Genomic DNA, 21,869 nt, shown 5'->3' on the forward strand with positions numbered 1-21,869 from the left:
TTTCGTCTGCAAGATTGGGAAGTGGGTACAGAGGGGGGAAGTGAGCAAACAAGATGCAACTCAGGAGGACCCCTTGGGGATGCTGGGTTCTGGTCTGACCTTTCTGTTTGAACTTCTTGCCACCCAGTGGCTAGAGGGAGGGGGTCACAGAGTCACTGGCTGCTCTTGGGATTGTGTAGTTGAACTGAATTCTGGAAATAAAGAGACTCCTTCCCGCCACATCAGGCGAGAGTCAGCTGAGCAGAGTGTGCTCCCCTGTCCCACAGACCATTTAAAGGATCAGATGAGAAGGTATGCTAGCTTATCTGTAAATGGCACGGCCCCAGTTCTTTAGTCTTGGATAAATGAAGTCTCAATGAATTTTTAAGAGAGACCCAAACCTGCTCATTTTGCAGATGGTGAAACTGAGGTCCAGAGAGGGGAAGGACTAACCCAAGATCACTATGTACATGAGGCCCAGCAGAGCCTAGAACCTAGATTTCCCAGTCCCTGCCCCATTTCTTCCCATGCCTTGCGTGTCTTTGGCGTGGGTTTCCCACCAGAGGCACAAAAGCCTGGATTCTTTCCTTTGTCCGGATCTGGGTCTAGACCTGTCTCTCTAGATCGAGACACATCACAGGAGCGCCTTAGCCTAAGGGAGACGTCTTTTCCATGTCGTTGGCGCCTCCTGGTGGACTCGCCCAGAATTATCAACAGCCCTGGCTGCGATCCGAGACCCGGACTCGAAACAATTCCCCAGGGCCAAGTTTACACTTGAGCTGGGCGGGAGGGAGGGAAGGTGGGTGGGGCCGGGAGCCTCTGCTCGTTTTGCACAAGCCTCGGGTCCCCCTCCTCCTTCTGGCCCCTTTCCTGGGTCCCGGCCCCCCTCACCATACGAATACATCTCCCCATGGAATTGCTCCCAAAACAGCGGGCAAAGTTGAGAGTCTGAGTCTGGGGGGCGGAGGGCAACGAATCCAGACTTTATTGTCAGGGAGGGGGAAAAGGGAAAGACGAGGATGGGGGGCCGGGGTTGCTACATCGTCAAGCAGAAAGAGTTGATGGGGAGGGGAAGGCCAGTGGGGGCCCGTCCCGCTCCCGGGTCGGCGGCTGGAAGGGCTGACGATACGGAAACCACAGAGGTGGGGGGTGGGGGGGAGGTCACGCCCCCGCCCGAATTGTGCAGTGGAGGTGTCTGGTCGGAGGGGACAGCCATGAGGTCTATAGGATCTGGGATGGGGGAGGCTACAGACTCTGCGAATCCTGCGGGAAGGGGAGGGGCGGGGGCGAGGGCGAGGCTTCTATTGCTTTTTGCTCACAGTTTTGCGGAAGGCGAGGCGGGGGTGGGCTTGGACTGGACACCCCTTGCCCCCCTCGGTACCCCTTGGGCGATGGGTGCTGGTGAAAAGAATGGAATCCAGACTGGGGAGGAAGAAGGTGAGGGAAGGGTCTATAGGGGCATCTACTTGGTCCCACCCAAGTGCCAGAGATGCCCCCAAGTACTGCCCCCTGCGAGGGGTCCGGCTAGACCTGGGGCTGGGGCATGGTGCGGGGCGGGCACAGTGAGGTTGCAGGCGGTAAAACCAAAGTGCTTATGAGGGACCGAGGATCCCGCCTGCTCCCCTCCCCCTGCGGAGGACGGGGGTGTTCACGGAAGCGCTTCAGTTTGGGGATAGGGGGCCGGAGTCCCAGAGTCCGCTTATTGCCAAGAAAATCCATTTCTGTCCCCCGGACCCCGACCATGGCTTGTGAACCCCGTTTTGTGCTAGGTTTGGGGGGGAAGGGCTGGATGGACATGGCTTTTGGGAGGGGGGGTGTCTCCAAGGGGACTTGGGGGTGAGACGGCCCCCCCTTTTCTAGGGAAAGGGAGAGGGAAAAGGGCAGGGGGCGGGGTTCCCTGAGATCTGGGGTGTTCCCCCCCCTTCTGAAGCCCCCCTTCCCCGCTACCCCTCCCCTTTCCTGGAACCCCGTACCTCGGGGTGGGGGGGAAGGAGAGAGATCATTCAGGGAGTGCCGGGAGGAGGGGCGGGCTGGGAGCCCGGAGGCCTGGGTCCCGGCTGGAGGTGGGGGGGGTTGAATGGGAGGGGGTTCATGGTTCAGGTCAATAGGGGGAGAAGAGGATGGGTCCATGCGCAGTTCGGATGGGCCCGGGGGCCGGGTGGAGCAGGGGGTGGGTGATCGGCGGTCCCTGGAGGAGAGGTGCGGCTGGGGCCGGGCGCAGGGACAGCGGGGAGCCTGCTGCGGCTGCCATCACCGCAGCCACCGCCAGGGGGCTGGGGAGCAGGCCGCCGGCCAGCGACTTGGGGAGCTCCTTGGAGAAAGTCAGCGTGCCCTGCAGGGGGGAGAGGGCGGGGAAAGAGAGAGAGGGAGAAGTCATTCTGTGGTCCTGCGAACCGCCTCCTCTCCTGGGCCCACTCGCGTCCGCTTCGCCTCCCCGCTCCAGTCCCTCTATTGCCGAGTCCTGGTTCTCCAGCACCCAGGCCTCACCGTCAGCTCCCCGGCGCCCCTAGGCTTCTTGTGACGGCTCAGTAGCGGGTTGGGCTTCCCGGCCACGCCATCTCGGTGCCGCCGGCTGGAAATGTGCTGCAGGGGCGAGTGGGTAGGGGGCTGTGAGCCACTGGGAAAGGAGCAACAGCCAGAGGGCAGGGCCATGACACTGGTAACTGGTAATGCCCCCCGCCCCCACCAGCCCAAGCACCTGGCCCCGCCCCTTCTGTGGCACCAAGGGAAGATTCTGAGGAAGACCCCTCACCCAAGTTCCCTGTTCACCCTCCCCCCTTAGCTGGTGGAGCTGCCCAGAATTCCTGGGAAGGGCCTTGCAGCCACCTGTTTCAGTTGGACCTCCGAGTTGACCTTGACATTGCAGATCTCACAGTGGAAGGTTCGGTCCTGGGCAGGGGCCTCGGGTTCCCCGGGAGTGGGAGGCCCCAGCCGAGGGTAAGCTTTGATGGGGCCCAGCCCACTTCGGGCCTCCAGAATTGTCTTGTGCTTGGTACCTGAAGCCCACAGAAGGCAGGAGATAAGGGGTGGAGGAAAAATTCTCCAGGCCTATTAGGCCTCAATACCCACATTCCCACTTACAATGGCGGGGGGGGGGGGGGGGGGGGGGGCGGGCATCTAGTGTGGGGGTTCTCCAAGCCCCTTGGGATCCTCCCAAACACAAGGTGGGTCAAGGGAGCGAAGTAGGTAAAAGAAGTAAGGTAGGGGGACTGAGGAAGGAAGGGGCTAAGAAATGGGGGAGATGATTAGGGAGGGAGAAAGGCAGGTAGATCTTAAGGGTCCAAGGATTGTGGAAGCCAGGGGAGTTGGGATGTAGGGAGCAGGAGTGGGCTGAGGACAGGGGCAGGGGGTGGGGGCAGGGGAGTCCATACCTTTGTTATGTGCCTCGAGCTGGGACAAGGAGTTCACTGCCACCTTGCACAGAGCACAGTAGAGCAGCCGCTTGGCCTTCTCCTCCTCTTCCTTGCTACCACCAGGCAGGGAAGCTGGGGCTGGAGTGCCCCCTTCCCCCTTGGTTGCACCCTGACCAGTCTCCGGAATGCTGGGAGGGGATGGGGAGCCAGGCTGTTTCTCTGGGGATCCTGGGGCGGGACCCAGTCCGTTCTCCATGGAAACTGTTGTTGGGGGAGAAACACAGGGGTCACCCCAGATGGCTTTTGGAGAAGATTCTTTATGTGGAAGAGACCCACCCCCATTTCCTGGAGGGCAAGGGCCCAGGGATCCCCACCCTGTGACAACATGCATGCTCTCATGCCCTGGGCCAGAGCCAGATGTGGTCCAGCTGCCATAGGCTGGGTGTGAGACTCTTATGCCTTGCTCTTTCTCCATAAGCTGGGAATGCCTGAGGGGTCCAGCCCCACCAACCTCCCTTCAGGGTAAAGCTGGCAGCCAGCCTAGCCAGGGGGAGAGGCATGGAACAAGGATTCACCCCCCAATGGCCTGCCAGCCAGCCCCTTCCCAGAGTCCTGCCCAATCCCCAGGGAGGCATGCCAAAGAGCTCTAGGAAGGGGCAGAGGCAGGGTGAGGAGAGGCTGGGAGAGAGACAGACACAGACATGGCAAAAGGGAAACAGAAACAGCAGAACTGGAGAAGGAAGAAACAGGGATGCAGGCTGCTCTATAATTCATGGCTCGATTAAAGATGCACAGGCCCCAGGCCTCAGCACTGGGTTCTGGCCTCTGTACAGGGGAAACTCTAGCGCTCCCATTCTTGCTCCAGCAGCTGATCCAGTTTCCGGGTCATGGGGAGGCTGGCAGTAGGGGTGGGGAGCTGGTGGGAGGAGGCCTCCTGACCCCTGCAGGTGTCCATTTGCTTGTCCATCCTGTGATCTTTCCTTTTAGTTCTCTTACTCATTTCAGACATCCTTTACCTCCATCCTGATCCAGACAGCACATTCACATCTCAATCTGGACAGGACTTCATGGCTTACAAAAGCAGGGCAGGTATTATTAACTCCTTTGAGAGATACTGTGAGAACTAAACGAAGTAACATGTGTACAGCACCGAGAACAGTGCTATTCCAGAAACGTTAGCTACAACCATCATCACCATTTCCAGATACATTAACAAGTTAATCCAAGACGATCAGGCTGAGAAGCAGTCAGAGTACAATTAGAACTCAGCCCGCCTGACTGCCGTGTGTATGAGTGTGTGGTGAGAGTGGGGGTCTGGTTCCCAAGCTGGTGGTGCGTATGCTTGGTTCTCATCCTACTTAGGGTGGGGCAGGGAGGACAGGCAAGGATAAGGAGGAAATGGGGATGTTGGGTCTCTCTGGAATTGGCCATGACTGACATCTGATGTGGCAATCCCAGGGTGGGAATGGCTCATATCTTCTTGTCTTGATATTCCTTCTTTCGAGTTTCTTGGCTGGGAGGATGGTTGAGGATGGCCATCAGCCATGAGAGAGAAAGAATCTCAGAGCTGCTTTTTGTAAACCCGGAAAAGACCTCAAAGATCTTAAAGGCTCACTCCCCCATTTCCCAGGAAAGAACACTCAGGCCCAGAAAGGTCAAAAGATCCACCCAAGATCAACAAGGGGTTGCCTGGGTTTTTGGACTCTCGGTCATCCTTGAAGGGAGCCCCATTGGGCAGGCCCTCAGATATCCTGATTCCCTCCTCTGTCCCCTCCCCAAGATGAAGGGGCCTCTCCCTGGATGTGATGGCTCCCTTTTTCTTGAGGAAGTTTGCCAGGTGGCCTCACCCTAGCCCCTCTCTGAGTCACTGGGAGGTAGGGAGGACAGACAGTGGGGACTCTATTGAGAGGAGCTGGGGTGGAAGTGGGGGGTGACAGGATGGAAATTTTGCATCGCTGTGCTTGGTCCCAGGACTTACCTCAGAGGGGGGTGGGGTGGGGGATGAGGAAGGAGAGGAAAGCAGAGGAGAGTTCTGGGAAATGGAGGAAGGACAGAGGAGACAAAAATCAGTGGAAGAACATGGGGGGAGTCAGACACACCTGGACGGGGGGCTACACCATCCCCATTTGGGGTGGTGCTGCCTGGGGGAGCTGGGTCTCCAGGTTCCCTGATGCCAGGCTCCCTGCCCCGGGTCTTGGCAGCCTCGATGCCTTTAACTCTTCGGGCGTGGCGATTACCCTTGTAGTGCGCCTCGGCCTGGCTCTTTAGGGATGGAGGAAGAGAATGGAATCTGAGATCACCTTTCATCTGCCCATTCTCCTCAAGAGCTCCTTCAGGTCCTGGGGTGGTCCCAGCAGGCTGCAGTGAATCTCTCCGGACACCAGCGAGATGTAAAGCCCCATGCGAAGGAGCCCTGGTTGTTCCTAGGGTTCAGACTAGCTTCTCAAACTTGAGTCGCTGGGAACCTGGATCCCCACTAGCCAGCTCCACCGCACCACCCACCCGGGGCCTGGCTGCTGTCTCAGGCTTCCCACCTAGTCCTGGGGTGAGGGAGGGGCACCCCAAACCTATAGTAGACTCCTAAATGGGTAGGGCCTAGCAGTACAGCCAGTCAGCATCCTCTTAGACCCCCAGCCTCTTGGATCCCCTGGCCCAGGATACAGCCTTCTCTGCTTCTACCCTTAGGCTGGGCGTCCCAGGAGCTCTGAGGCCCGGGCTCTACCCTTATTACTGCCCCCTGGATCTCATTTTCCCTGAAGCCTCTGCGGACACCCTGGAGGACCCTGGCCCTAAGCCCAGCTCTGGAGACAGAGACAGCAGCAGAGACAGCTGTCAAAACAGAGCTGCTTAGTGGGGGAGGGAAGGGGGGAGTACAAAAAGCAGGGAGGGCTGCCTGCTGTTGGCCCCCCACCCCTCCAATCTTCCACCCTCCACCAGTGTGTAGAGCCAAGGTTGGGAGAGGGGATGCCTGCGGTTGAGTTAAAGGGAAGGCCTAAAGCTGGCTGGTCCTGGTTCCACCCCTCCCCCCCCCACATATGCACCCCCTGCTGAGAACATACAATCCTGGAGCCACAAGGTCACCCAGAGAGGGTAGAGTAGAAATAAAAGGTGTGGATAGGCAGGAAAAGAAGAGTGACAGCCCAGGGGTGGGGTGGTGGTGTGCAGAGCCTGGCAGCATGGTGTGTGTGTGTGTGTGTGTGTGTGTGTGTGTGTGTGTGTGTGTACTGGGTAGAGAAACAGAACATGCTTTATTTTCCCCTACTCAGCGGAATGAGGCTCTGCTGTTTTTCTCAGAACCTACACCCCACAAAGCCCCCTTTAGACCCACACAGAAGTCCCAGGGGAGCCTCAGAGGGAGGAAATCTTGGAGGCCAGACACCTAGGTTCTGAATTTTGGGTGGCTTCTCCCCATGTGAAAGTCCCATGGGAAGGGAGAGGGGCCCAGGCCTTGTGTGTGATTTGGAGGGAGAAGGATGGAGAGAGGAGGAAGCTGGGAAGTTAGAGGGAAGTGGGTGGCAGAGGGCAAGGAGGGCACAGGCTCTGTGGGGGGGCCAATGACCTAACTCAGCCCTGCACCCAAGGACCAGTGGGCCAGAGGCCACACTGCCACCCAGACACTGATGGCCACCTATATTCCAAGAAGTTCTGAGCCAGGGATGCCCCAGTCCCCAAGGAGGGAAGGGCCAGCCTGAGAAGACTGGTCTATTTCGTGTCAAAATCTACAGCCACCTCTTGTCCCTCTCAGGTGCCTTCCCTCAGCTCCTGTGCTTCCTGCAGTATCCCCATTCCCTGCTCTTCCCCTGACACCCCCTTAATCCCTACCCCTCACCAGAGCTCCCCCAAGATCCCCTGGCTGCCCCGGCCCCACCTGGTGGGTGGGTGAGCAGGTGGGTTTCTTACCTGAGAATTGAAGCGGATCTGACAGACATTACAGGAGATGATGGGCCGCTTGGTCTTGAGCAAGGGTCCCCCAAAAGTGTGGGAAAGCACAGCCTTCTGCACAGGGTCCATCTGTGGAGGCAGGCTGGGGTGAGCCAGGAACCCCAGCACAAGCTCATGTCCATCATACCCCCACTGGCAGCAGCTGGGTTGAACCAAAGTCCCCAGAGCCCCCTCCCCCTGACCCCCGCATGCCTCTGATTCCTTATTCCTTCCCAGCCTAGTCTTCACGGCACTGAAAGGGACCTGAGGGATCAACTGGCCCAATGCTCCCATTTGACAGTAAGTAGAAGTGGTTTGCCCAAGGTCACACCATGAGTTAATAGCAGAGCTGGAACTTGAACTGGGACTGCTGTCTCTGTTCATCACACCATGAAGATCCGACTCTGTCCCCTTGACCTATCTCCTATAGCTGGGCTGACCCGCTAGAGGCCCACTGACGGGAAGTCCCAAAGCATTCCAGATTCTAGGGCCTTCAGTTGAGGCCTTTGAACTCTTTTGGTCCCCACTCAGGCAAGACTGTCTACCAAGCCAAGCTCCTGGTCCCAGGAGACAGATGTTCCCAGCTTCCCATCTCTGGGCCCCAGGTTGCCCTAACACACTCCCTCCCTGGACTTCTTTAAGGCAACAGCTTCTAAAGGGAGTAAAAGAACTCAGGAGAGAGTAGGTGGCTCTAGCGAATAATGGGGAATTAAGTAGGGGGAACTGAAGAACCTGGGCTGGCCTGAGGCAGCCCAGAGATCTTCTGAGCTCTCTCTCCCTGATCGCAGGGCTTCTGGGGCAGGGCTCTGGGGCTGGGCGGGATTAGGAACAGTCTCTGCCCCCACCCTGGGTCAGCAGATGTCTTTGCAGTCTCCTGCCAAGAGTTCACACGAGGAGGGGAGAGGATGGGAGTTTCTCTCTGAGGCCTTCTGCTCTCAGGGGATGACGCCAGGGGCCAGAGGCAAGAAAACTGCCTCCCTGCACAGTCCTCCTCCCTTCTGGCCCCTAGGCGGCCAGGGAGAGGCGAGACTGGAATGCAGCTGAGGCTGAGGAGGATTGGGTGATGGCTGGGACCTCTCATAAGAAGGAACCAACTTAGAGCTGAAGCCTTATCTTCCAGGTGGAAGGATCAAGTGAAAAAGAGTTTCTGGGGACTTGGGGGTCCTGAGATCCTCAGCTGAGCTCCTCTCTCTACCCTAGGTCTTCATGTTTCCCAGTGAGACACAGGAACAAGAGGCAGGGGGAAGAAGGTGGTTGGAGGCTGGAGAGCCCACACGTCCTGGCTCTGCTCTGCTCCCCTGGCTGGTTGGGGCTAATGTCAGGAAAGGGCTTTAGCATCCTGTGACATGGGCTGCCTCAGTAGGTAGTAATGGAGGCAGGAGTCACAACCAGCTTCAGGTAACTGGTCTGGCTGACAGGTGTCCATTTCTTGGCCTGCCCTTGGCTGGAAGTAGCCCCTCTCAGTGACTCACTTTTTACCTCCTGGAAGCCCAGGTCCTATTCAAAGAAAAGCCAAACAGGGGAAGAAGGGGTGTGTCTGTGTGTGTCTAGGCAGGCTGTGATCAATCTGTGCATGGGTGGAGTGTGAAGGAGTGTCATGTGCTGTGTGTACATCATTTGTGTATCAACATTTCTGTGTCGGGGGCTTTGCCGACGCCATGAACGGTCAGGTTGTGTAATCTTCAGCTGTGTGTTTATCTGTGTGAATGTATGATGTATTTGGCAGAAAGAAAGACAGACCAAGTTGGAGACAGGCTTTAATCAGAAAGGGGAGACAGATGACTGCTCTCAGCTCCCAGTCTCCAGGCGTCAGTCCTCCCTTCCAGAGACCCCGAACTCTGTTCCAGGGCTCTCCTCAGCCCCTGGGCTTCCTCACATGCTGGGTGGGGAGTAGAATTCAGCCCAAACAGAAACCCAATCTGGGCCAGGAAACCTAAGTCAATGAAAACAGTAGGGAGAGAGGAGTGGGATGGAGAGGGGAGAGCAGAGGCCCCTGGTTCTCTCTGTGCCCCACCCCATCACCTCAGCCTACTGCCCAGAGTGGCTGAGGACCCAATGCCCTGAGGTGACTCTCGGGCTGACCATCCCAACATCCATCCTCTGGTAATGGTCCCTGCCTCACTTGGGTCCTTCCTCCAGGGCGAGAGAGCCTTTTCTCTCGCACACCCCCCTCCTCAGGTTTAAGTACAGAAATACCAACTATGGGTGGGGGTGGGCGGGGAAGAGGGCAGTAACCTAGTCAAGTGGGTCCTCCCACCCTCTCCTCCAGGAACTGAGGAGACTTCAGGCGGAAGGTGAGTGCTCCTGGGCCCAATCCCTGCGCAGGTGGAACGTGAGCTACTAAAGTGCCGCTCCAGGCCAAGGTCAAAAGGCCCTGGTGACCTAGATGAGGGCTCTCTGGGGAGGGGTGGAGGCCAGCATCTCCCAGAGCCCATCTCACTCCAGAGCCCCTTCCCTAGGATTTTGGCCTAGACACTGCCTGGAAATGTCCACAAAACAGTCCCCTCCCACCTGCCCTCCAACGGCAGACGTGAAGGGGAATCGTCCCAGAGCTGGGGCAAAATGAATCAGGAAGGGCAAGGGGGAGGGAAGGGGGGAAACCAGATCAGGAACAGAAGGGGGGGATGTGATTATATTTCCTTCCATTGCCCTTTATCTGATGGAACCGGCTGCCCCTTGTCTGACCACCCCACTTCCCCATCCCCCCAAAATAAAGGCGAAAGGGAAGGGGGTGGAATCTCCGGGGTAGGAAGACCTGAGGGACAGGAAGGATTGAAATAGGAAAGAGGGAGCTAGGGGGTGTCTAAAGAGCAGGTGGAAGCTGGTGGAGGAGGGATGCTGGGAAGGGGAGAGAGACTGGGATGGGGTCAGGGCTGGATAAGAGGGATCTGAGCGGCATGGTAATTTGAGGGGCGGTGTAGGACCTGATGGAAAGTCTGAAGATTTGGGGGAATCCAGGGATCTGAGAAGCAGAGGCAGGGGTATCCAGTATGGTGGCAGCAGTCTCGGGGCGCCAGCTGGGATCCAGAGATTGCTTGGGGCCGTGCCGGTTGTGGGGGATGGGCCGGATAACCCAAGGACCGGGCGAAGGGAGAGGTCGCCAGCCCGGCAGGGGCGGGCGGGGATGGGGTTGGGGGTGGGGGGCGCTGCGGCAGCGGCGGGAGCCAGGGAGAGAGGAGGGGCCGGGTGGCTTACCCTGCGGGACCCCGGGGGCCGCGGCTCCATGGCCCGGGGTGGCGGACCCGGGCGGGGGACCCGAACCTGGCCGGGCCAGGCAGGCCGGGGACGCGGCGCTGGTTGCCCGGGTGGCTCGGGGCTGTGCGGCCGGGCCGGGTCCGGAGAAGGGGAGGCGGCACCGGCCAGGACCGGAGCCCGCCCCAGAGGCGGGGCCGAGGGCGGGCCGACGACGGGGGCGGGGATAGGGAGTCAGACGGATGAACGGGTGGGGGCTAGGGCGAAAAGAGGAGGAGGGGGTGTCCCTGTCCAGACATTCGTTCCAGGGAAGACCTTGTCCTGGCGAGGGGGCGCTTGGCCCGGCGACGGGGCATTGATCAGATGTCCTCGGCTTCCTCCACTGGGAACCCTTGATGGGTCCAGCGTCTCCACCAATCCTATAGACGACCCTGTTTCTCTAGCTTGGACATTTCTCCTTTCTTTCATCCCTTCCTCCCTGACCCTCACTACCCTGCTGACAGCCTCTCTTCCGAGTTCCCAGACGACCCTTCCCCTGCTCCCTCTGCACCCTCTGCACACGGCTCTTCTGCCCCTTTTACATGTCACTTCCCCTACTAGGGAGGCGAAACCGAATCTAGGTACCCGGGTGTCAGGCACTGCTCTCTCAGTGACTCCTCTGAACGGTGGACCTAGGGGCGCCGTGGGCAGAAGCGACCTCAGATTGGGGACATCGTCCCTAACTTCTTCCCATCTCCTCCCGTCGCCCGCCACCTGCTGGAGAACCAGGTTCCCGAAGCGCTTATGTTTCGTGCACTTGCTGCCCTCTGGCGGTCGAGTGGGGGCAGCACTGGGGGACGATGGGCCGGAGGCAGAGGACCCCAGCCCACTCCCCCAGACGCCTCATTCTCTCTGGACACGTCCGAGGATCCCCACCCTCCCGTCTCTAGATCTCAGCCCCTCCCATCCCATCTCATCTAGGCCAGAGAGATGACGGAAGCAGGGGACTGGATGTAGAGGGGGCTGTCTTTGGGAGACAGTGAGGGACGTCTAAGGGCAGTGGGAAGCATAGTGCGGGGAGGGGTGTAAGGGGTAGGAACTGCCCAAGTAGGAGAAAGATCGGGAGGTATTAGTCCAGGGAGGGAGAGACTCTGCCATGAAAAATGCCACCACCACCACCACCTAATGCTGACTGAGCCCTTGGGAAGTGCCAGCCTCTGTCCTGAGCTCTTTGCATGGATTATCTAATTTAATCTTCACAACCACTATTCGAAGTAAGGACTATTATTATCTTCAGTTATAGATGAGGGAACTAAGGTTTACAGAGGTTAAATAATTTGCCCAAGGTCATAAGCTAGTAAGTGGCTGAACTGGGATCTGAATTTAAACCTGGGCAGCCTGACTCCAAAGCCGTGTACTTAGTGCTGCACAGTTCTGCCAAAGGCCGTCTGCAGCCTTCCTGCAGTCCCCGTTCCCCTGCAGAACTTGACACTATTGATGCAGCCCGCCACACTCTCTCCCTTGGCTTCTCCAACTCTACAGGAACCCAGTTCCGTCCCCACTTGCTCTGTGTCTCCTCCATTTCCTTTGCTGGAGCCTCCTCCTGTTCCCACTGCCTGATTTTGCTTAATCCCCAAGGCTGAGGCCTTGGCCATGCTATCTTTCTCTCTCTGATCCTCCCTTAAATAAAAAAAAATAAGCAATAACATGACAATCACAGCAGCCAATGCTGACTGAACACTTACTTTGTGTTAGGCGTTATGATTATGTAATATGATTCTCACAGCAGCCTGTGAGTTGGTACTATTACTTTCCTATTTTACAGCTGGGAAAATTGAGGTTCAGAGTGGTTAAGTAATTTGCCTAAGGTCACACAGCCAGTACTTTTGGAACATCATTTCAAATTCTGCCAGTTAGAGGCCAAAGTTGGTGCTGCTCAACACCCTGCTGCACTCTCCAGGCTTATCTGTGCACATGGCTTTAAATAGCTCGTCCCCACCTGAGGCGGTGGAGCCCTGAACCCTAGGAGAGTCAGAAACCCTGGATTATCCATGTGAATTGACTAAGTAGCTTTGTGACCTTGCGCAAGTCACTTCACCTCTCTGGGTCTGTGTTTCCTCATCTATAAAATGGGGACAATGATGGGACACCTGAGGGTAAGTGTCATTCAGGTATGTAGATGGGGGCAAGGTATTCCCAGTACCTTCTGCTCCAGTCACATCTAATCAATTGCACTTTCTCCAGTGTTCTTTTCTAGCCCTTGTTCATGCTGAAGCCCTTGCTTCAGTCTGGAATGTTCTCTAAGGTAAGGCCCCTTTTAAAATCCAACTAATAATTCTTCAAAGCCTAAATCCTATGCCTCCTGCTGCAGGGTCAATCCCTCTTTCCTCTGCTCTCTTCTTTCCCTGCTTAGCTTGGGCTGAGGCACCTGGCATCCAGCAAGCCTTTGTTGATGCCCCTTGGGCTCCCGTGCAACCTCAATGCCTCTGACACGGCTCTGCTCACCCTAGAGGGTGACTGTTAACTTAGCTTTCCTACTAAACCGTGAGCTCTCCCAGGGCACAGACTGAGCCCCGTGTTCCCGACACCAGGCACAGTGCCCAGTGCCGACTAGGTGCTCAAAAAGCTTTTTTTGACAATTGAATCTTAGTGTCTCTGTCACAATATTGATCATCCTTCCTCTGTTTTGTATTATGATCGCTACACACGTGTCTCTATTTCTCCCCTAAACCTAAGCTCCTCCAAGATGGGACCATGTCACATTTACCCTCATGTCTCCAGAACACCGCCTTGCTTATAGTCAGTACTCAATGTTCTCACTTGCAAAACGAGGATAAAACAACAGTGACCGCATGGGGTTGCTATAAAGATTGAGCTATGAAAAACACTCTGTGAACTTCAAAGTGCTGTGCAAATGTTGCTTTGGATTCTTTGGGAGAAGTTTGGAGGAAGCAGCTACGGTATGAAGAGAATTCTCTTTGGAGTCAGACGCTATGGGTTCAAATCATGCCTTAGGCACACACTATGTCAACTTAGAATAGTTTCTGTCTTCCCATCTGTCCAGCAGGAATAATAATGCCCACCTGGTTGGGTTGAGGTGAAGATTAAATGAGATCATGTATAGAAGCGTATACTGCCGAACCTGGTGCATAGTTGATGCTCAATACACGTCTGTAGCTGATATGGTTTGATAGTGGATTATTTGAGTTGAATAAGACTGACTTTCCCCAAACCTTTAGCTCTAGGCCACTCGCCAGGCCCCAACTTCCGACTGTTGGACATTTTTGGCTCAATGTCCCACTGGTATACCAACTCACCATGTCCAAAAGTGAGTTCAGCAGCCTTGCCCCAGACCAGCTTCCTCCTCCAGCCCCCGGCCCCGTCAAGGTGACTTCTCTCACCCAGGCACAGAGGCCTAAGTGCTGGAGTCATCCTCTTTCTTCTCCCCCACCCCCAAACATCAGCTGGTCACCATGGCCTGTCAATATTTCCTTGGAAACACCTTGTCCATCCTCTCTTCCTTTCCATTCACACTGCCACTGCCACTGGCCTGGTCTGGCCCTCCAGGCTTCCCTGTAGGCCTGCATGGCTGGGACAGCCTCCTAACTGGCCAGCCTCCTCCAGCCTCTGCTCCCTTCCATCCAGCGGCCCCACTCCTCACCTTCCCAAACACTGTCCTTACCAAGTCACCCCTGCTCAAGAATGGGTCATGGCTCCCTATTTTATATTGTATTAAATATAGACAACTTTGCCAGCTCTCCAGGACCTACCCCACTGACCCTACCCACCCAACTGCAGGCTCCAGAGAGCTGGGATTTACAAACAGGCATGCTTATGCCCCTGCTTGTTCCCTTTTTCTAGATTCAGTACCCATCACCCCTCCCACTTCCCTGCCACCACAACCACCAATCTAGGCCTCGTTGCTTCCCGAGATGGTGGTGCGATTCATTGGAGGACTAAATGAGATGATGCCTTTAAAACGCCCAGCACAGTGTCTGGCCCGTAGCAAGACCTCAGCAAATACTAGTTATTGTTGTTATTGCTAATAGTATCCCAGATAGCCAACAAAACTTGTAATTGTCTAGAAGTAAGGGAGATGGGGTCCTAAGAAGACATAAGGAATCAGATACAAGAGGAGAAGAGGACATGGGGGTCGGAGGGAGAGACGGAGTCCGGGTCACAGGAGGGTGGAGAAGGCAGGCTGGCTGCTACTCACAGTGCTGTAGTTGCTGAAGAGGCCCAGGGTGGGGGCAGGTTCCAGTGGGAAGGGCAGGATCTGCTTGAGGTCCAGCGGTGGCTGCATGATGGGGGGCTGCCGTAGCAGAGGGAGGGGCCCTGCCCGGCTCAGGCTGCCTGAAGGACAGAGAAAACATTATGTGGCACAGAAAGATGGAAGCTCGGGAGCCCCATCCAGCCCTGTCAGTCCCACTCCCCAGCTGGGCCCCCCACACTTGGTAGTGTGACCCCCATGCACACACACTTCCCCTGCTTGCTGGCTCCGGAGCAATGGAGCACGGGGCCCTGTGGGCCTGGGGGAGGGTGCAGACCAGTCCTTCCCTTCTGGGTGGTTTTCACTTCCCCCTTTTCCAGCCTCCCTCCCCCTAGACCTTTAGGCATTTTACAGACCCAGGAAGAGCACAGACCTTCTCTATAGGCTGCTGGCTGGAGCCCTGGCCACTCCCTTCTTTCTGGTTTTGCTTTCCCCTAGGGAATCCCAAAAGCTAGGTCTCACCCCAGAGAAAATAGTCAGGTGGGTGATTCATCCCACTGCCCAGAGGAGAATATTGAGGCCTAGATTTGGAGGAGGGCTACTGAATCTTTCAGGCTCCCCAAACAGTTATGATTTTGTCCCAATCACAACTCTTAATTAACTGTCGACATTTGGTGGCGGTAGGGGGTAGGTAGTAGGTAAGCCGCATTTGCTCTGGGAGGTAGATGGCCTGGGGCCATCCTCAGAGCCCCTTCTCCCAACCTTTCTGGATCCCCAGGCCCCTCTGGTGCACCAGGAGTGTGTGGCTCCAGCTCTGCAGGGGGAACCATGCCGGCCTCTGGGAGGGGAATGCCTAGGTCTGACCCCAAGGGGAAATGAAAATTCAGGCTAGCCACTCCACTACCCTCCTCTGAAACCTTTTTTCCCTCCCCCAAGAAGCATGGGAGGAGCCCTGCCAGGTTCTAAACAGGTGGAGTGGCCGGGTGGCCCAAAGGCCCTCAGGACCCCTCTGGGCTTCCACTGGCCCAGCTCCCTTCAGCGACCTCGCTGTCCACCAGTCAGGGAACTCTGGCTGCCCTTCACTGCTCTAGCAACCCCCCCGCCAGCAACAGCAGTTCCCAGGAACAAAGGCAAACCCAAGAGGCTGCAAGCTTGGCCCCGTCCTCCCTTGACCTTACTGGGCAGAGGGTCCTCCTGGATCCTTTCCTGCTTCCTCCATAGAGACTGCCCCTTTTCATACCTTCAGTTTCTGGTGCCCGCTGCCCGCAGGCAGTGGCCTGGCCCTGGCCCCCCAGGGGCCTGGGCCTGACAGCGTCCCCTTCCCTTGGTTCTGCCCCCTGCCCCCTCCCTTACCAGCCCCCTCCCCCCAGTCCAGTCAGTAGTATCAGCCAATCAGAGTCCTGGAAAAGTGGGGCAGAGGGGAGGGCGGGGGAGCAGGGATTAGGGGAATCGGAGGAGAGAAGGAGGGGGTGGGGAGGGCTCAGGCACAGCTGGGGGCAGGGAGCTGGTCCAGAAAGGTCTGGAGGGGTCTGTCTCTTCCACCCAGTGCTAGGACTAGGTGGCCAGGGTGCCTGAGGCAGAGAGGGGTCAGGGCTGCTGGGAGCTCAGGCTCCAGACATCTAAGGGTGAAGGAGAGGGCAAGATGCTTGGCTTTGGCCTTTGGGCAGCTGGGGGTCTGTACGCCCTGTGTCCATTCCCTCCTCTGCCACCTCAGGGTTGGGATGGGGTAGGGGAAGAGGAGCGAGCGAGCGAGTGAGAGAGACAGACAGACACAGGTGAGTGAGAAAATGGGAAAGACTGACAGAAGCAGGAATAGGCAACTGAAAAAGGGACATAGACACTGAGAGAGAGGATAGAGAACAATGGAGAGATGGAAGACAGTGAAATGAGAGAGAAAAACAGAGACACTGCAGGAAAGCTGGACACACACAGAGCTAGAGACTACGGTAGAAAGATCAAAGGACAGAGAAGAGAGAGAGCAAGACAGGGAGACAGAAGAGAGGGACAGACGGACTGATGGGACAGTCCAACCATCTCCCCTTCCTGGTCTGTCCCCTCATGGCTTCTCCCCTCTGTGCTCCGCCCCGCTCCTGCCTGGCACACAAGACCAGGGCAGCCTTAACGAGCCCCGGGCTGCGGCCTCAGGAATGGTGAGAGAAACCCGAGCGCTCCCAGAGTCCCCGGCACCCAGCACCCACTCCTAGCAGCTGGTTTGGGGCTGGCACTTGCCCTGCCCTAGAGCACCAGAGACAGCAGCTCAGTTCCTTGACTCTCTCCCCGGCTCTAGACCCTCTAGGCCTCCAGGCCTCAACCACCCATCTCAGAGGAGAGAAAAGGCAACAACAAAAAAAAGGGTATGGAGGAGCCGCTATGTGCCAGGTAATGAATTCTAAGTATTACCACATTTCATCTGTGAGGTAGCTATGATTCTATGGGGTAGCTGATACTATTTTTTCCATCTGACATATGAGGAAACTGAGGCTCAGGGCAGTTAAAAAACTTGGCTGATGCCACACAGCCAGTAAGTATCAGAGGTGGGATTTAAATCAAGATCCAGGGGCCTGCCCGGTGGCTGAGCGGTTAAGTTTGTACGCTCCGCTTCGGCGGCCCGGGGTTTCGCCGGTTGGGATCCTGGGTGCAGACATTGCACCGCTCATCAGGCCACACTGAGGCGGCGTCCCACATGCCACAGCTAGAATGACCCACAACTAAAATACACAACCATGTACTGAGGGGCTTTGGGGAGAAAAAGGAAAAATAAAATCTTTAAATCAAAATCGTTCACACTCTGTCGCGAATCCTTTCTCTGCTACATAACCCCAAAGGGCTCTGAAGCAGAGATCTCAGCACAGGCTTCCAACTTGTTCAAGGAGAGGAAGGGGAGAGCAGGTTCCATGTACTTCCAGGGGCTGGAGGAAAACAGGTAGCAGCCACTCCGTTGCCTGTGGCCAGCAACTCATCTTTCCCCCGCGACATGAGCCCTGGTGGGGGGGGCGCAGGGAGGGAAGGGACGCCGGAGAAGGAGTGAAATGAGGAGAGAGTGAGGCAAGGCAGCAGGGTGGGCTACGGGAGGTTCATTTGTCTCCTTCTGGGCTCCGAAGTGGGGACAGGGGCAGGGGGCAGCTTATGGGCTGAGTGGACAGAAGCAGGGCTCCTGGTTTCAGGTGACCCCAGCCTCAGTCCCTTTCCCCCTTTTCTGAGAATAATGATAGCTGTCACTTTTTTTTTTTTGAGGAAGATTAGCCCTGAGCTAACTACTGCCAGTCCTCCTCTTTTTGCTGAGGAAGCCTGGCCCTGAGCTAACATCTGTGCCCATCTCCCTCTACTTTATATGTGGGATGCCTACCACAGCATGGTGTGCCAAGCGGTGCCATGTCTGCACCCGGGATCCAAACCGGCGAACCCCCCGCCGCTGAGAAGCGGAACGTGCGAACTTAACCGCTGCACCACCGGGCTGGCCCCAGGTGTCACTTTTTGAGGCCTTACTATATGCCAGGCCCTTTAGGTACACAGTCTCCCTGCTGATGGTTCCACTGCTCACGAGCTGGGTGACAAGCCAGTTTCTCAGACTCTCTCAGTCTCATTTCTCATTTGTCAATTGAGAACAACAGTACCTGCCTCATGGAGTTGTTGAGAGGATGGAACGAATCCATGCAAAGTGCTGGCGTGCCACGAAGGGAGCTCAATACATGTTCGCTAAATAAATGAATCCTCATCTTATAGAGGACAGCAGTCTGCTCAGAGTGGGGTTATTACCTGACCAAGGTCACACAGCTGCTGAGGGATTTGAATCTGTCTATCCAGCTCCAGAGACAGGCTTGCAAGCACTATACTCTTCTGGGTTGACTAGGGGTAGGAGGGGGAAAGGCAGGAATATACTTAAGGGCCAGGGAAGCAGGAAATGAGGGATGAAATCCAGGGCTTCTGACATCTGGCAGGTGACGGCTTCAGGGGGTTTTGGAGGAGGGGGTGGAGAGCAAACTGGAGTGCGTATGTGTGTTTGCATATGTGTGCGTGCGCGTGGCACACATGTCAGACAGGGCAGGGAGGAGCTGGGGCCTGGCTAGGGCAGGCCACTCCAGAGGGAAGCTCATTAGAGTAATTACCTCCAGCAGATAGAGCCCCACCCAGCTCTGTGGGGAACTGCTAAACGCTGTGTTACAGACAGTTCCCAGTGTACTTTGGAGGGGGCGAACTCTCAGACCCTCGGGTGGCTGTCCATCTGGCCATTTCTGCACCCTACCTAGCCTACCTAGCCCTGGGCATTTGGATCCTGCTCGGGTTTCCTCTCCAGCACCAGGCCACAACCAAGCCACATCTGACTCCTTCCATCCCACTGAGGTCTGGTCTTTTCCTTCCTCTCTTCCCCAGAAATTCTGGGCAGGTCAGAAGTCCCAGCCCCTTGGCTATTTTGGGTTGGGTCTGGGGCCTGAAGCCCTTGTGGTAAAGAATGGGCGTGTCGGCCGTGAGCTGGCTCAGGGAGTAGCCTTGTCAGGGTAGGGACAGGATCCAGGAAAGGTCTTAGGGTAGGGCTGTGGGTTAGCGTTGGTCTGGAGATTGGGCTAGCGTGAGATTCAGATCAAAGAGAGTTATCGGGGTTAGAGTTGCAAATAGTGTTCTCGCCCAAGATGGTGAAAAGCACAGGCTCAGCACTGGGTGAAAATGGGAATTAGACTCTGGGTTCAAGGGAGAATTGGATTGGAGTCTGGACTGGAATCTAATCTGTCTCTTTTCCTCTTCAGGCCTTTTGCCCTCTTCTCCCTCCCCAGAAATGCCTAAAATTGGGGGTTGAGGGGAGAACCTTGAACCCCTGGGTCTCGTCTTCTTGACCAAGTCCCATGTATCTGTCTCCTTCTGCCTCAATTTCCCCCACCTTGGCAGGAGGCAGGCTGGAAAGGCTTTGAAGTCAAAGATGAAAGCAACAAGGGGATGATTATGAACAGCTACTCAAAACATCATCCCTATTAACCCCAGGGTGGATGTGGGTGGGGGCATGGCCTATAGGGAGGAGGCGGACAGGAAGGGAAGGCCCCCTGGGAAATCTTTCCAACCTGACTGAAAGGGAAAGGGCCTCCTCATGCCCCTTCCCCTCCCCGCCAACTGCTCCCAGCCGCACAAACCAGGGCCCAGTTGGAGAGGATGGTAAGAAAGGCCCAGAAAAGGGAACCTGAGCCCAGACCACCACCTTAAGCCTGGGCACACAGTCTAGATCTTGAGCAGGAAGACTGGTCATTCCCTGCTGGGCAGGGGCCCCATGCACATGGACTCAGCATGCCGCACGCACCTGCAAACCTTAGCACAGGCCCTGAGGGTGAGTGCTGAGCCCAGGCTAGCAGTTTCCTCCCTCTCTCCTTCTTTCCTCAAAGAGGGCTAAGGTGTGTGGGCCTCTAGGCTTCCTACTCCTCTGGGGGCTGGGCACAAGGAGGGAGTTAATTACAGTGTCCTCTAGGGAGATGTGGTGGGGGTCCAACTGGTAGATCCAGGCATTTTTCCTATGGTGGGGTCTTGGTTGGGCTTGAGCAGGTCCCTGAGGTCCTCTTTAGGACCTATTGACCAGGAGAAGTAAGTGTGGCTCACAATGGCCTGTTCTGGAGGAGCATGATGCTGTCTCTGGGGCCTGTGCCCAGGGTGGGGCCCGTGCCCAGGGTGGGGCCAGCGTGCAGGGACTGCACAGGTTGGAGGAATGTGGAGCCTGTGCTCTGGGGACCTGCGTCCAGGGTGTGTTGGTGAGGGTCATTCAGGGTAGGGACAGTCTTCACAGTGGGTGGGGAGTCTCTTCCCTGCTAGGGATACTCTTGGGAAAGAGGCAGGCCTCTTTTCCCTCATTTGTTTAATAGATCCGTGGAGTGCCAGGTGGAGGGAGCAGACAGAGTAGTGAGAAAGTGAGGGGACATCGGAGGGGAGAGAAAGAGATGGAAGAAAGAGGGCAGAGGGATGGAAAGACGAGGAAAGTCAACAGGGGTCAAATGAAAGAAGAAAAGCAAAAGAGCCAAGGAGGCAAACAGCCCAGGGCTGAGGCGAGGGCTGAGGCGGGAGCCACGCAAGCCCTCAGGCGCCAGCATGGAGCCAGGTGTCCCCAGTGGGGGGCGGGGAGACCACAGGTGTCTCAGCCTGGTGGGGGTCTCCCACCATAAACAGGGCCCGGGAACCGGCCTAGCCAGGGTAGAGGTCAGAGGTCGGAGGACAGAGCTGGCCTGCGACTGTTTTGGAGGCAGGGGCCGGAGCGAGCAGATGAGGAGTCCAGCGCGCAGCTAGTCCCTGTCCTCCCCCACCCGGGGCTCCCTTCCGATGTAGGTCATGAGGATGGGGTGGCTGTGGCTGAAGGGCTGTCAGAGCCCCGCGAGGGTTCCCCTCCCCCATCCTTACTGTCCCCGTTGCCCCTTCCTCTCCTGGTGCCCCCGGCCCAAGGCAGGGGTGGGGGTGGGGGTGAGGGAAGAAGGAAGAAGAAGGAAGCCGGGAAGGGCCCAGGCAGCCAGAGCAGGGAGAGAGAGGGGCAGGTCCCGGCGTGTTGAGGCAGGATGGCTGCGGAGACAGGATCCAAGCCGCAGGGGCCCTGGGATGGACAGTTTCCCACCCCTTCTTCTCCCCAGCCCCCTTATCTCCGGCCCTCAGGTTCCTACCTCCCACCACACACACCTCGAAGCTCCACTCCCCATCTTCTCCCCCCGCCCGCCCCCCACTTCCTCCTTTCCCTCTTATCCTGGGCCCAGAAGGATGTCGGAGAGTCTGAGCTAAGGGTGGGGGAAGGCGCTGGGGCGGGGGGTCAGAACCTTTCCCTCAACTCTACCGGGCCAGGACCAGCCCCCTCCCCCTGCCTCTCTCAGACTGTCATATAATATTCATGAGCCTCATGAATACGCAATGTTCTCCTTATGGGTCTGGGGTCCCACTCGGCACTGCCTCCCCCTTTACTCCATAGATTACAGGGAGAAGCGGCAGCCTGGGGAAGAGGGGAAGCAGGGACCCCAGATGTGGAGCCAGAAGAAGGGGGAGGGGGAACCGGTCGCTCACGGGCGGCCGCAGTCACCGCGGTGCCGGGAGGTTGGGGAGGTGACCTACTGAGAGGGACCCAGGAGCCTGGAGCTAGGAGCCGCAGGGCCCACTCACCGAGGATCATGCTGGGGACCCAGGCGCCCGGGGTTCCGCGTCGCTCTGTCCCGGGGGCCGTTCTGGCCGGGCTGGGGGTGCGGGGGGAGGAGTCGGGGGAGGAGCAGAGGCCGGCCGAGGCGGAGCGG

General features: G+C 57.1%; 1 protein-coding gene across 13 annotated transcripts; it reads right to left on the reverse strand.

The window, feature by feature from the left end:
* Positions 1-922: 922 nt before the first annotated feature.
* On the reverse strand, positions 923-21,860 carry ZNF385A (zinc finger protein 385A). Of its 13 annotated transcripts, none has more exons than XM_070495052.1 (9): positions 15,875-15,967; positions 15,068-15,128; positions 14,641-14,777; positions 7,233-7,343; positions 5,432-5,594; positions 3,351-3,593; positions 2,806-2,975; positions 2,467-2,562; positions 923-2,311 (listed from the first exon to the last, which is right to left on the reverse strand). In XM_070495052.1, the coding sequence occupies exons 3-9, from the start codon at positions 14,725-14,727 to the stop codon at positions 2,081-2,083; spliced, it is 1,101 nt and encodes a 366-aa protein (XP_070351153.1). In that variant the 5' UTR covers positions 14,728-14,777; positions 15,068-15,128; positions 15,875-15,967; the 3' UTR covers positions 923-2,080. The 13 variants fall into 13 exon arrangements, with proteins under 13 accessions (XP_070351153.1, XP_070351146.1, XP_044611508.1 ...); XM_070495045.1 differs by lacking the exon at positions 15,875-15,967 and adding an exon at positions 15,813-15,863; XM_044755573.2 differs by lacking the exons at positions 15,068-15,128; positions 15,875-15,967 and adding an exon at positions 21,742-21,860.
* Between the last annotated feature and the right edge of the window lie 9 nt (positions 21,861-21,869).

Source organism: Equus asinus, chromosome 22 (assembly GCF_041296235.1).
Source record: "Equus asinus isolate D_3611 breed Donkey chromosome 22, EquAss-T2T_v2, whole genome shotgun sequence".
In the NCBI taxonomy this organism is placed as follows: domain Eukaryota; kingdom Metazoa; phylum Chordata; class Mammalia; order Perissodactyla; family Equidae; genus Equus; species Equus asinus.